Below are 14,272 nucleotides of genomic sequence, written 5' to 3' on the forward strand. Positions count from 1 at the left end.
ATCGAACCCAGGTCCTTTCCAGGAACAAGTGCTTTTTGCTGTTTGTTTTTTGAGACAGGGTTTCTCTGTGTAATCCTGGCTGTCCTGGAACTCTCTCTGTAGACCAGACTGGCCTGGAACTCACGTAGATCTGCCTGCTTCTGTCTCCCAAGTGCTGGGACTAAAGGTGTGCCACCACCACTCAGTTGGAAAAAGAGCTCTTAACCACTGAGCCAACTCTCCAGCCCATGAAATACCTTTAATAGGTACCCTCAGCTACAACAGCCCAGGTCGTCACATTTGTTGGGGAGGTTGCTTCTCAGTCCATTTCTGTTTCCTCTAGTCTCCTGCTGTCAAGTGGCCCAGGTGTCCCTCTGCGGCTCAGATACCTTGTCCTCTGCCCCAGCCTCCAGAAAGGCCACGTGGCTCCATGAGGGCTCCAGATGCTCGCCTCTGATTCCTTCGGGTCCTGGTGGACCTAGTCAGAGCTGGCTGAGTGCGTAAGCTCGGGCTGTCCCGAGGGCAGCCTCCAGGTCAGCAGTGTGTCCGGTACCCTGGGCTATCACTCGAGAGCCCCAAGCCTTGCCTCCCATGTGGCTGCACACAGCCAGTGCCCAGGCTTCTGCTGTGAAGGTGGGCGTGGCACCCTGGGGAGAGAATCAGGAGGGGAGCCATATGGAGCAGTTCTCATGCCACCAGCCATTCAGCAGACCCTGGGGATGCAGTCACCAGCAATGAGCACCCTCTCCTGGGCTGAGCACAGGGTGGGGCATCTGGTGAGGCAACAGGAACGGGCTGGACTGGGAATATGGATGAAAGTGGTGAACACCAGAGACTTCTTTGCAAGGAACTGAGGCCTAAGAGGCAGGTGACTAAGAAATCTCATCATGCCTCCTGGGAAGCGGTTAGGGTATCTTCAGGGACAAGGAGAGATTACTCTATTCCTGCCATAGGTTATCTCCCTTACACTATATCTCCTGCTTATAAGGGATAAGAGGTGGTCCGGAGCTGGGCAGGGGCATTTAGGATGGGCTCTTGGGACCTCACCTGGGCCACCTGGCAGGCACACAGTACACCACCAGTGGGCTGGGGGCTGAGCAGCAGCACAGATATGCTGGGGGCCTTTTCGCATAACTGCCGCACTACCTTTACCAGCACCTGCATGGGGACGGCACAGTGATTTTCCACTCCCCAGCTGCCCAGGACCTCCCAGTCAGGCCCTAGGCAGCCCCCCATCCTTCCCCTGCCCCCCCCATCCCTCCCCGCTTCACAGCACTCACTGAGAGGGACTCAACAGAGACAGTGTCCACAATCAGAGGCCCCTCTGAATGCCGTTTCAACAGCTCCTGGGATTTTTCTGCAGCCTGTGGGGCAGGAAGAGCAGCAGAGGGGTCAGGCATGGATATTCGGACTCTGAACTGAGCTCTGGTCTGACAGCACCCCCCCCCACCACCACCGCTTCCCTGCCCTCCCTCAACAGAGGCCAGGAGTTCTGAGGAGGGCTGGCAGGGACTTGGGCTGGCATGGCCTGCTTTCTCGGGTTCCATCTGTGACCTCTTGAGACTGCCTCACCTCTTCTAGTCTGTCATAGGGCCCTACAAAAGCTGCTGAAGGTGAGAGAAGAGGCCTGAGGGCACAGACGGACTGCGGGGGGGGGGGGGGGAGCCCAGGGGAGTCAAGGGGCAATTTCAGCTGCCTGGCATTCGAGTCGGGAGGCTGCCCAGTGGGAAGGGCTGGGGGAGAGCTACAGCCAGGTAGAGGTCAATGGCTTGGTGATGCGGCGCCTGGTGGCAGATCAAGGAGGAAGCTGCCTCCTCAGTCAGTTCTGGAAGCTCCCTAGGGCGGGTGCGGTGATATCCAGGAGTACCAGGCAAGGCTGTGCCTTCTCTCACCTGGCCCTTCTCCAGTTTCCGGATGGCGGTGTTGGCACGGCGCTGCAGCATCTTCAGCGTGGCCTGGAGCTCCTGCCGCTGCCACTGAGGCACTACAGCGGAGTCTATGACCTGTGGGAGAGCCGAGTATCACCCTTGCCACAGCCTCAGAGAAAGGATGACGGAGCCGGGCAGACGCCGGACCCACCCTGGGGACAAGCGTGGGCCAGCTGGAAGGCTGGGACAGGAAGGGTCCAAAAGAGTACGGGGAAGGAACGGGGCCAGTGGAAGGCAGGGAGTCCAGTGGTGAGGGTGGCCCTGACCTCAGTGAGACGTCCTATGTCCTTAGACAGCTGATGAGCCTTTGGCAGGTCCCGGGTGCCCTGATTTAGTCGCTCCCTGGCTGCCTCCACTTCCTGAGAGAGGCTCTGGCCCACCTCCCGGGCCTACAGGAGGAGCAAGACAGTGAAGGCCCCCAGACTTACACTCGCCCTCTCCCAGGACAGGGTGTCGTCTCTCACTGCAATCGGGGCCATGCTAGAAATGGTTACCAGTTGGGGCCAGTCAAGGTACCAGTCGTAAATCAACTGCAGCTAGCTGCCAGCAGCTGCCACAGCCACAGCCGTGTGTGGATGGGGATGCTGGCTACACCACTGGGTAGCTCTGAGCCTGGGTGTCAGCTCTGTGTCCCCTCACTCCCCACGGTCAAGTCTCTAGCTTCTAGTGTTCTGACCTGTTGGGCCTGCTCCCCAGTGACGGCCAGTAGGCGGGTGATGCCCTTGACCAGCTGCCGATCCCCAATGATCACCAGGTCCCCCACGGCCCCGGTACGTAGCAGGTGCCTATAAGGAAGGTGAAGAAATGGGTGGTGATGGAGAGAAGGGACAAGTCTGAGCCCAAAGTGAGGACTGGTGGCTGCAGTGATTAGGGGTGAGGATAGGGCCCAGGGCCAGGGTGGCAGGAGCGACTCACGTGCCACAGCAGAGCTCCACCGACGTCTGCAGTGCAGCCTGGGAGGCTGGTGCCAGTGCCTGGGCCACAGGAACGCCCACTGACACTACCCGCACGGGGTCTGGGTACACCTGAGGGGAAGGTGGGACAGGGCCTCTTAGCTGCCTGTGAAGGACGGGGAAGCCCTCCGGGGTCACCCTCCTACCACTCACCTCATCCAGTGAGCGGAGTCCAGGGATACGAGCGGTGTGTGCCAGGGGCACCTCCTCCATATACACGGCCTTATCCTGCCCCACAGCCTCCTGCACGTGGCTCTCTACCGTCCGGAGCTGCTCTGCGGTCAGTGGGGCCTGGGGTGGGGCAGGGAGACAAAGCGATAGGAACCGGTTTGGAAACTGCTGTCCATGAGAGGGGAGGTGATGTTCCCACGGGGAACAGGAAGGTGAGGCGTGGTGAGGTCTCAGGTAGTGTCCCGAGTAGAGGGGACTTGCTGAGGTGAGGTTCTACAATCCATCTCCTGTTTGTCTTGCAGTATGCCATTTCCCATAATGACCATCTCTCTGTGCCCAGCTCACCTGGGTGGCCACATCGAAGCGTAGCCGCTCAGGGTTGAGATGGGAGCCCCGCTGCTCAGCGGTGGGTCCGAGGGTCTGCCGAAGTGCCCAGCTCAGCAGGTGGGTGGCCGTGTGCTTCACCATGCATCCCATTCGCCAGGCCTGGAACACTTTTGTCACCCAGGGTCCTGGGTGAGGGTAGGAGTGGCCAGGGAGAGGGGATGCAGGCTATGTAGAGCAGCTAGGCTAGGAAAGGGCCTTACCTTGTCCACATACAGCTGCACTCGATCCCCCACCTCTAAGCACTCGGGGGCCACTGCCTCATGCAGGATGAAGCCCCCACAGACCTGCGCCCGGGCCACAGGGAACAGTACATCCTAGGGGAGAACATGGCCAAGGTGCCACAATGACTCTCTGCGGCCATCCCTCTACTTGGCTGCCTTCAGCCTCACTTTTCTCTCCCAGAGGTCAGCCTGAGGTGCCGGATGCTTACCTGCTGCCCTGCGCGAACAAGGTAGCCACGATCTGAAGCCTGACCCCCTTGCTCAGCATAGAAGTTGGTTCTGTCTAACAGGAGGCCACAGCGCTGGCCTGCCCCCACGGAGGTCACAGCAGTCCCATCCTCTGAATACAGCTGTAGTACTTGGGCCTCACAGAGGCCAAATTCTGCCAGAGGCATAAGGATGATCAGTGTTGGGGATGTGATGGGTTTGGGATTGGAGGCAAAGGCATCTGACTTCAGAAGGAGGGAAGGCATTTCTAGGTGAAAGAAGCAGTGACCCCTGCTGGGTAGTCTGGGGAATGCAAGAAGCTGGTGGCTACCATTTCTCTCCTTCCCAGTCAAGGTCAGGTAAGCGTGGACTGACTACCAGCCTGGGTCTAGGCTCTCACCATAATCCCCGTTGGGTCGAAGAGAGTAGTTATATTTGGGGCTGTCATCAGTTGGGGGCACCCCAAGACGGTGCAGCTCCTCCAGTGCGTGGACATCAAGACACAGTCCTTCCTCCAGAACTGGCTCTGTCTGCTGGGCCCGGTGCTGCAGGACAAGTGTGTGTGTGTGTGTGTGTGTGTGTGTGTGTGTGTGTGTGTGTGTGTGTGTGTAGGGGTGGGGGGCAGGTGCACAGACCTGGCTCTGTCTGTTGGGCCCGGTGCTGCAGGACAAGTGTGTGTGTGGGGGGGGGGGGGGCAGGTGCACAGAAAACACCACTGGATAGGAACTGGCTCTCTGTGGACCCTGCAGCCTTCGTGGAATGAGACCTAAGTAAGGGGCTTTGCTGGCTTCTAGAAGGCCATCTTAGGTAGCTGGTAACCAGACATCACAGGCATCCTGGGGTCGGGCCTCCTTGCCTATAACCACCCCTGGGGACCCTCTCTCCGGGACACTGTGTCGGCTCCTCTCTTCCGCTCCTGTTTGGCCCCTGGGGCTAAGGTTCTGTCCCCTCTCCCATGGAGATGGTGGGATAGACCCCACCTCAGCTTCCAATTCTATGACTAACTCTTGTCCCAGGCTGGGGCTGAGAGAGGGCTGCTGGGTCACTAGAGTCCAGCAGCCTGTACCTGAGCCTCCTTCTGGGCTAGTTCTTCCAGTCCCACAGCATCCAGCTGCACCCCCTTTTCCTCCAGCATTAACTCCACCAGGTCCAGGGGAATCCCCAGGTTTCCAGACATTGACAATGACCAGGCCACCTCAGCTGAGGAGAGAGAACAGAGTGCTGAGAAGGGGGTGGGAGGTGGGGGTTGGGGGTTGGGGGGCAGATCAAAGCAGAGGAAGGAAGCTCAGGCTTTCTCAGCCACACAAATCCACCAGTGTCCCCACCCCCAGACTAGGTCCTCCCAGGTGAGGAGCCATCTAGCTTCAGGCTCCAAGGTCAGGCAAGGGCAGCCTGACACACTCCCAAGACACATGGCATTCTGATGGTCTCAGTTTAAGTTTGAAGCTGACCTTGGAAACAAGGGATGGGAGAGGGGTGGCAGGGCAGGGCTTCTGTGTGGTCAGGTCAAGCACCTGTGAGAAACTTGTGGCAGAAGTTGGGGGTGGGATGAGTATGAGGTCCCTGGCAGGCTGAAGGCTGCTGCCTTTGCTCACTCTGGTGTGCCTGGGAGTCTCTTTGCTTTGGCTAGGCTCCCAGCTTACCAGGGAACAAATCAGAAGGCCCCAAGCGCTTAATGGTGCGGTCGATGATCCGGCGGCCTCGCTGCAGGGAGGCCAGGAAGGCTGCCTCGTCCTCTGACACCAGGCTGGCTATCTGAACCAAGGCAGGGCGGAGTGGAGCTGTGTTTCCTTGGAAACAGGCTTCTCCCTACAGCTCTGGGGCAGCCTCCGCCTCCCCATGTGAATCAGTACCTGGACTGAGTTCTTCTCAAGTTCTGGATAAGCGGCTCCCTAGGGGTGGAGGGATGTGGAGAAGGTAAATGGCCCACCCAGGAGGCTAAGATGTTCTGAGAACTGGGAGGGCCTCAGACGGGTAAGTGGTTCCCCATCGGGGCAGGCATATAAGTGGAAGGGAACCCCAAGGTCAAAGGTCTAGTAGCCTGAGGTCTCCCTGCTTCTTGTGAGCAAGACCAGCTTTCTCAGCCTCCTTGATGGAGTGCAGGGCTGGGCAGTGAGGGGGAAACACTGTTGGGCTCAGTGGTAGGCTCCCAGGGCCCAGCAGGCATGCAGAAAGGAGGCTCGGTGCTTACCAATGTCTCCACCACCACTGGCACCAGGCTGCCTAGAAAGCCAGGCGGTGCCCGCAAGACCTCTGTGGAGAAGCGTACAGCTCGACGGAGGATCCGGCGGAGAACTAGCCTGGAGGGGTTCACAGCCCAGGCATGAACCCCTAGCATCATGTGACCCGCAATATGGGGAGTGGGGTGCTTCCTCCATCCCTTCTGAGCCCTTGACTTCATTTCACCTCCCCGTGCCCTGCCCACTAGCCGGGACACTCCCGCAGCACCTGCCCTTCCAGACTCACGGGGCACCTGACATCCCTGGGTAGACACCATCAGCAATGCAGACACTGAGCGTGCGGATGTGATCGGCGAGGACTCGGTATGCCGTGTCTATGCGTCCCTCATCTGCTGCCCCTACCCGGCCAGAGTAAGGGGGTGCGCCGCAGCCCTGAAAAGCAGGAAGACAGATGCCTGACTCTGCCCTAAAACAGACCACATCCTGTCAGAACACAGTCCAAGGATGGAGACGTGTGAGAATTCTGAGTGCTTTTGAGAAAACTCCAGGAAAACAAGAGTCTTGTGACCTCCGTTTCTTCAAAACAGAATTGTTCTTGGAATGTGGTTTCCTGCTCCTCCCCAGTGTGGCAGACAGGAGTGAGTTTACCTCAGCTGTTGTTATTTATGTGTCTCTGTGGAAAAACATGTTTTTGCCATGTGTGGCTTGTCCTTGTGATTGTATACCTTACACAGCGTGACTCTTCCTAACCCTACAAATATAAATTGTCTGATGCTCTGAATAAAGTTGGCTATTGCATGAGACTTCAGTCGGCCAGATTTATGCCACCAACTAGAATGGTAACAACATCCAGAATGACCTTCCCAGCACTCGGGAGGCAGAGGCAGGTGGATCTCTGTGAGTTTGAGGCCAGCCTGATCCACAGAGCTAGTTTCAGGACAGCCAGGGCTACACAGAGAAAAGTCCTGTCTCAAAAACCAAAAACCAAGCCGGGCAGTGGTGGTGAATACCTTTTAATCCCAGCACTCAGGAGGCAGAGGCAGGGAGTTCAAGGCCAGTCTGGTCTACAGAGCAAGTTCCAGGATAGGCACCAAAACTACACGGAGAAACCCTGTCTCGAAAAATCCAAGTAAATAAATAAATAAGAATAAAGCTATATGAGACCACTAGCTCCTTAGGTGCAGATTTGAAGTCTGGACCAGGCTACTATGACTCCATGCTTGTCCCTCCAATCATCCTAGAGGTGGGGTCAGGGGCCAGGGTGTGGAGTGGGGTAAGCTGGTATACACTTACTTAAATGTGCCGTGGCGGGCCACTTAATCGGCACAGCTCCAAACGTGCTCTGGTACAGGCTTGTATTAGATGTCCAGCCCACTCACTATGCTGCTTAAGCCACGCCCCCAAACCACCCGCTGACCTTTGTGGGTCTTTTCCTTTGACCTCTGTGAGGTATCTCATCTATCTGTCTATGTCTAGTCTCCGGCCACCACCTCAGCTGCATCCCTGGGTGCTTTTGCCTGGATTGATAACAGGCAGTATTTGGGCTCTCAGTGTCATCTGGCGCCAGCTCATCCTCCACACAGCACCAGAACTGCCCTGTGGGAGTGCACGGCGGATCCCACATCTCCTCCACCCGAGCCTTTCTCCTCAGGCACAGAATAGAGGCCTGTCTTTGGACTTCAAGACCCCACAAGATGGGACCCCTGCTACCTTCTTTGCCACAAAATATCTGTAAAAATGTCCTTTCCCTGAGCACAGGCCACTTTGCCATAGGACGCTAAAGCTGCTTCCCATCAACAGATAGCATCAACTTCCCCATCTCTTGAGCCTGAAGCTGGCCAGTGACTTTCTCTGGTCAACAGAACATAGGAGGGAATCTGGTGTAGAGGTGCACACCTGTAATTCCAGCACTTAGGAGGGAGAAGCAAAAACATCAGGAGTTCAAGGTCATCTCTGGCTACACGGCAAGTCTGAGGCCAGCCGGAATGCAAGAGGCCCTGCCTCAAAAAGAAAAATACAAGGAAGGAAATCTTCTACCTCTGTCCTCCTTCTTAGAACCTTGCTGGGATGAGAACAAGCCTGCACTAGAGCCAGCCAGCTGGATGATAACAGTCACATGGCTTAGCCACTCCTACTGCCCCAAACTGACAGTCAACCAATGCCTAGAAGTAGAGAGGCTTCATACCCAACCATAGATGTTTGGATGAGCTCATGCCAGACCAAAATGACCCAGAAAAGGTGGCCCGGCCTGTGCCAGTGCCCAGACTTGCTACCTTACTGGTGTGTCACACAGCTACCTGGCTGTCCTTCATGCCTTTCCCAGAAGGCAGAAACTATTAAAAGGACCTGGAAGGGAGAAGGCGGCCCTGGCCAGGGATCTTGTCTGTATTTCCTGTCGGCTGAGAGTCAAGACACTTTAGTACAACTGATAAAACTGAAGCACTGTCCACCTGGAGATAGGGTTGCCTTCCTAAAACTTTCCAAACAAGGCTGTTAAAAGCCATATGCTGTGTGATGTTCTGTATGTCAAATGTGTTGCTCTGATTGGGTAAAATAAAGTGCTGATTGGCCAGTAGCCAGGCAGGAAGGATAGGGTAGGCGGGACAAGGAGGAGGAGAATTATGGGAGTGGAAGGCTGGGAGAGACACTGCCAGCCGCCGCCATGAGAAGCAACATGTAAAGACACTGGTAAGCCACAAGTCATGTGGCAAAGTATAGACTAACAGAAATGGGTTAATTTAAGAGAGAAGAAGTAGATAACAAGAAGCCTGCTGGCTGGAGAGATGGCTCAGTGGTTAAGAGCACTGAGTGTTCTTCCAGAGGTCCTGAGTTCAATTCCCAGCAACCACGCGGGTGAGAGAGATTTGTCCTGACTGTGGGCCAGGCAGGAAAACTCTAACTGCAGCCTTACACTAAGGGCCGGGGAGATGGAGTACTTGCTGCTTTTCCTGAGGATCTGTTTGGTTTCCAGCACTCACACTAGGTGGCTCACAACCACCTGTGACTCCAGTTCCCTGTGATCTGATGCTCTGCCTTCTTCTGGTCTCTGTAGGTACCTACACACAGACACACACACAGACACACAGACACACACAGACACACACACTTAAAACAAAACAAAACAAAACAAAACAAAACAAAACAACAAAGTACCACAACAAACTATGCTCATTTGGGGCTGGAATATTTGTGGCTGTAAATTTTACTTTATTAGAACACTTATCTCATCCCCAAATGTAAACAAGGCACTTCAGAAAAACACCTTACAATTTGCAAATTCAAATTTGCAAAAGGAATTCTTGGAGAAAAACAAATAAACCAGTTTATATCTTTAAATCCAATAAATCTTTAAGCCTTGTTGCAAATGCCATCCTTTGAGAACTGTATCTTAGAAAGCCACAGGACCACACATGCAGCCACCGTGAAGACATCCTAACACAGCTCTGTAGGAAGGCTGCACCCATGTTCTGGGTGTCTTTTTCCTCTAGGTCTCCTTCTAAATTCTTAATAAACTCACTCTCTGCTTCATGCTAACCTTCTGTAATGCAGCCAAGGGCCCTGCTTTATCTGGACAGAGGTCCTGAGGGGGTGCTGGACTGCATCTTCTTGCCATCGCTGACTATGACATATGGCAAGTCTTTCTTGCCATGGTACCCACTGTCGTCTGGCTGGGATAAGCTTTCTCTGCTGACTCTCCTTTCAGGTTTTAGATCAAAGGTCATCTCCCTGGCCAGTCTTCTCCACACAAGTGTTCTAAGATTCCTCTGTAACACCCCCATCAGCAACTATCTGCCAGGCTGGTTACCTGCCCAGAACCTGTGAGCTACGATTTTGTTCTCTCACCCACTGCTTTACTGTCTGTTGCTCATGCTTGAAGTGATCTCCGCATCTCTTCTGTTCTGAGCCTCTGTACCAAGCATAACGGTGTTGGCTGAGAGGGCTAGTCAAGCCACACCCACTTGTGGCAGCTTCTCTCTCAGAACCACTTTCAAGAAAATGGCAAGTCCCCTCCCAAGAGCCTGTCTCCAACTCCTCACACGCTTAGATTCCAGGAGAATGGTGGCGCCATTCTTATTTATTTATTTATTTATTTATTTATTTATTTATTTATTTCCCCAAGGCAGTCTTTAGGCACAGGACACCAGACTCCAGGCACCAGAGGGCTAATGGTGTAGTGGGCTAACTCAAGTAGATGCACTCTCTCTATTAACTCCCCCACAGTCCAGAGAAGCACAGTCCTTCTCAGGAATACAGGCCCACGCTGTGGACTATGTATCAATTATGTGGCCCGAACACCTTCCCCTTCCTCTAAGACCTCTAAGAAAGGACACCGCTCAGCTTCAGAGACCTGAACCCTCTTCAGGTCCCCACCATGCTGTCTGGCTATGGTGTTGGGGCCTGAACTCTCTTCAGAGCCCTGGCACACTGTGCTATCTGTCTGTCCATGAAGTTAATAACTCTTTCAATAAATCTCTTACTCAAAAGGACAGTTTGTCTCAGTGTCCCCTTGAGCCCCAAGCCCAGAATCTTTCATAAAGGACTCAATACACATTTTGAATGGCTGAGGGAGGAGTTAGGAGGAACATTAGGTAGCATCGAATCTTAGCTGCATACTTGACACCCTGGGATCCTTGGTCTGTACTCATGCTGGCAATACTCTGAGATCTCAACAGATAAATAAGCACTATGGGGTAGGGGTGGGGTGCTGGGGAGATGGTGTGGTTGGGGGTGCAGGGGAGATGGTGTAGTTGGGGGTGCAGGGGAGATGGTGTGGTTGGGAAAGTGTTTGCTCCACAAGCATGAGGATCTGCGTTTGATTTCTACAACCCATGTACAATTGCTGGCACAGTGGCATAGGCTTGTAATCCCAAAGCTGGGGAGCAGAGACAGGAGGATCCCTGAGGCTTGATGGCCAACAGGGTTGCCTAATTGGTGAGCTACAAGTCAATAACACATCCTATCTCAAAAAAGGTAGACATCGTTCCTGAAGATGACATCCAAGGTTGTCATCTGGGCACACACACATGCACATGGCAATGGGGCTGAGGCAGAGGTGGGCTCACCTGGTGTATGGCGTTGAGCAGTGGAGAGAAGAGGTCAGTGTCATAGGTGGAACATTTGCCCTGCAGCACAGCCACCAGCCTTTCCAGGCCCATTCCTGTGTCCACGTGTCTCTGGGGCAGCGGCTGCAGGCTTCCATTTGCCTCTCTGGCCAGGGAAAATGTGCAAGGTGAGGCCAGGTGAGTCTGACAGGTTTGAGGCCGGTGCTCAAGGTCAGCAGAAACATGAGGACCTAGGGCCCGAGAGTCTCAGGAACCTGCAGGACAATGTCCCCTTCCCCTCCCCACGTAAGTGAAGATGAGTCCTATCCTTTCTCAAAAAGGTGAACTCCATTCTTCCTCTTGCTTGGGCCCTTGTCTGGACCCAGACATACCCACTAAGCCAGACTCATTGTTTTCAGCCATGTCAAGACACGTTACAAGAAAATCTTAGTGACCACTAAATTCAACTCCATTATATGCTAAGAGGCCAGAGAGCAGCAGCTAGTTGAAATTGTCCTGGACCCTTGATATTTGATCAGTTTCTACTTTTAAAAGGCATGTGAGCTCAGCTCGGGACTAATGTTAGCTGCCATTACCTGCTGTGTTGCATGAAGACCAGATTCCAGAGCTCTACCAGCTGGGGGGCTCCCTCTCCCCCAGCCAGATCATAGTGGATCTCAGTACAAGGTCCACAAGGCCCGGTGTCTCCCATCTCCCAGAAGTTCTCCTGCAGTCCGAAGGAAAGCATGCGGCTGGCAGGCACTCTGAGGAGAGGATCAGGAAAGGGGTGGAAAATGGGCAGATTTAGAAGCTGGCACCTCCTCTGCCACGACAGCCCTCCTACCCAAGCCCAGCTCAGGAAGAGGGGTCTTAGGGCTGACCCACACATGCTCATACCCGCTGAACTCTGAGCATTTGTCCTGATAGTCTGCTTTCCTCCTATTGCCTGGGGTAGACAGAAGGAAGGGGCCAACTTACCCCAAGCCAAGCCAGATGTCTCTGGTCTCCAAGTCTGGGTCCAGCCCTGTCTTGGAGTCACCACCAAAGTAGGAGACCCATAACCTGTCCTCAGGGATGCCATAGACCTGAGTCAGCAGTTCCCAGGCCATGCTGCAAGCCTCTTCCTGTAGGGCAAACCAGGGTGGAGAGATTCTGCAGTCAGGCCATGGGAGTTTATGATCCCAAGACAAAACCATTCTCACTACCCACCCTATGTTCAGACCAAGTCATGTCCATTTCTGCCTTGAGTTCTTCCTGCCCAGAAAGTGTCTCCATTCATATAAAGCCCTCCTCCTTTCTGTCCCAGGTGAATTTTATCTTCGCCACAGACTCCTCGACCCACCCACCTGACCTGGGGACTTTATGTCCAGTGACCATCCCAGCATTGCTGTCTGGCCATCTGTTCATCTAACTTTTCAGCAGCCTTTAGGCAGGAGACACAGCCCTTCCTTCACTCAGGGAAGTGAGCCACATTACCTATGTCTGTGAGTGTGTGTGTGTGTGTGTGTGTGTGTGTTGGGGAGTCAGATGGGCTAGTGCACATTTGCACACACATTAGGTGTGGGTATGCACGTGTGAAAACAAAGGACAACTATGGGTGACTATACTCAGGTGCTTTCCACTTTTTGTTTGAAACAGGGTCTCTCATTCGCTTGGAACTTTGAATGTAGGCCAGACTAGCTCGCCTGTGAACTTCCAAGGATCCTCTTGTCTTCATCTCTCATCGGGAAGCTCCAGAATGATAGCTCACACTATTGGCCTTCACTGGTTATGTGAGTTCTGGGGGATCCACAAGCACTTTTCCTTCCCCCCATCACACACCTTGTCTAGCACTTGGCCACAGTCTCCAGCATGAGAGTTCAAAGAATTAACTCTACAGCTCCCTGGAAACTCACCTTAAAATATTCACCCCCAAAAGCCCAACTGCCAAGCATCTCAAAGAAGGTATGATGGGAGAGATCTCGGCCCACGTCCTCCAGGTCATTATGGCGCCCTCCGGCCCTCACACATTTCTGGCTATTAGCAACACGTCGGAAGCCTGCCATCTCACTTCGTGGGTCCACTGTGCCCAGGAAGATGGGCTTGAACTGGAAGCACATACAAATGGGGGAGTTCTTTAGATCCTTAGTAGAAGGTTAAACTGGGGCGTGATGAAGATGGATGTTTAAACTCGAGGCTATTTGTGACCCCAAGAGTGCAGTGAGGTCTTGGCCCGGGGCACCCCAGGATCTCAGGGAGGCTTCTCTGGTGTATGTGAAGCAGAGGAGAGGCGAATAAATCGAAACCAAAGACCTCTGCCTAGTAAAAGTAGCAAAATTTACAGATAAGAAGCGGTTGGAGAGAGTCAAAGAACGTAGCAGGCGCGCAATAAACATCTGCTTAATGGATGAGTTATATTTATTTAGTCTTCCACTCGGAGCCTGACCCTCAGGGCTCCACACTTGCTGTCCAGGGATAATAAACTTAATTTCTCCCCTCAAGTCTCCAAACTAATTCCCCAAGACCTAACCAGGCCCCCAATCATTTTACCCAGCGCCTCTTCCACAAGAGCTCTGAGTTCCGCCCCTGGCTGGTCTGGCCCAATCCGGACGCTCCTTTCTCAGGCAAAGTCCCGAGCCCCGCCCCCGACCGGCGAGGCCCCGCCCCCGACCGGCGAGCCCCCGCCCCCGACCGGCGAGGCCCCGCCCCCACCTGGTTCATGCCGGCGTTGACGAAAAGCAGGCTGTGGTCGCCGCGCGGCCTCACGGAAGCGGAGGGCACCAGCCGGTGGCCGTGGCGATCCCGGAAGAAGCTCAAGAATGCGTCCCGCACGGCCGCTCCGCGGGGCGGACTGGACTCGGTTGAGAACTGCTGCCATGGGCACGACCTCCCCATAGCTCGCCGCAGCCTCCCGGCGGCAGCAGCCACCGCCGCTGCCATCTTAGCTCCGGGCAATGGCTTCGCAGGGTCCAAGAGTGACGCGTGAAAGGAAGCCTAGTGTTTCCTACAGCGGCCCCTGGCGGATGGAAGACTTAGGGCGAGCCTCAGCTTCTGGTGGAAGTGATTCTGCAAGAACATTCCCCTCCCCCGGCGAGTGAGCGGTCTAGCATAGCACGTTGCACACAGTAGCCCCTTAATTCATCCAGCATTAAACCGATATTCATAAAAAGATCATTATGTGGCTTTATTTTGAATGTTAGTAACAAGATAAACACAAAGCCTCAG

General features: G+C 54.4%; 1 protein-coding gene across 1 annotated transcript; it reads right to left on the reverse strand.

Annotated features, from left to right (window-relative positions):
- Positions 1 to 200: 200 nt before the first annotated feature.
- Aars2 (alanyl-tRNA synthetase 2, mitochondrial) lies at positions 201 to 14,015 on the reverse strand. Its single transcript, XM_036168300.1, has 22 exons — positions 13,760 to 14,015; positions 12,964 to 13,155; positions 12,047 to 12,192; positions 11,665 to 11,832; positions 11,090 to 11,234; positions 6,313 to 6,458; positions 6,038 to 6,146; positions 5,700 to 5,738; positions 5,490 to 5,601; positions 4,913 to 5,046; positions 4,247 to 4,391; positions 3,849 to 4,021; positions 3,619 to 3,732; positions 3,377 to 3,517; positions 3,014 to 3,151; positions 2,823 to 2,932; positions 2,584 to 2,692; positions 2,174 to 2,296; positions 1,872 to 1,982; positions 1,260 to 1,343; positions 1,027 to 1,137; positions 201 to 626 (listed from the first exon to the last, which is right to left on the reverse strand). The coding sequence occupies exons 1-22, from the start codon at positions 13,985 to 13,987 to the stop codon at positions 462 to 464; spliced, it is 2,943 nt and encodes a 980-aa protein (XP_036024193.1). The 5' UTR covers positions 13,988 to 14,015; the 3' UTR covers positions 201 to 461.
- Between the last annotated feature and the right edge of the window lie 257 nt (positions 14,016 to 14,272).

This window comes from Onychomys torridus, chromosome 18 (assembly GCF_903995425.1).
Source record: "Onychomys torridus chromosome 18, mOncTor1.1, whole genome shotgun sequence".
NCBI classification, from domain to species: domain Eukaryota; kingdom Metazoa; phylum Chordata; class Mammalia; order Rodentia; family Cricetidae; genus Onychomys; species Onychomys torridus.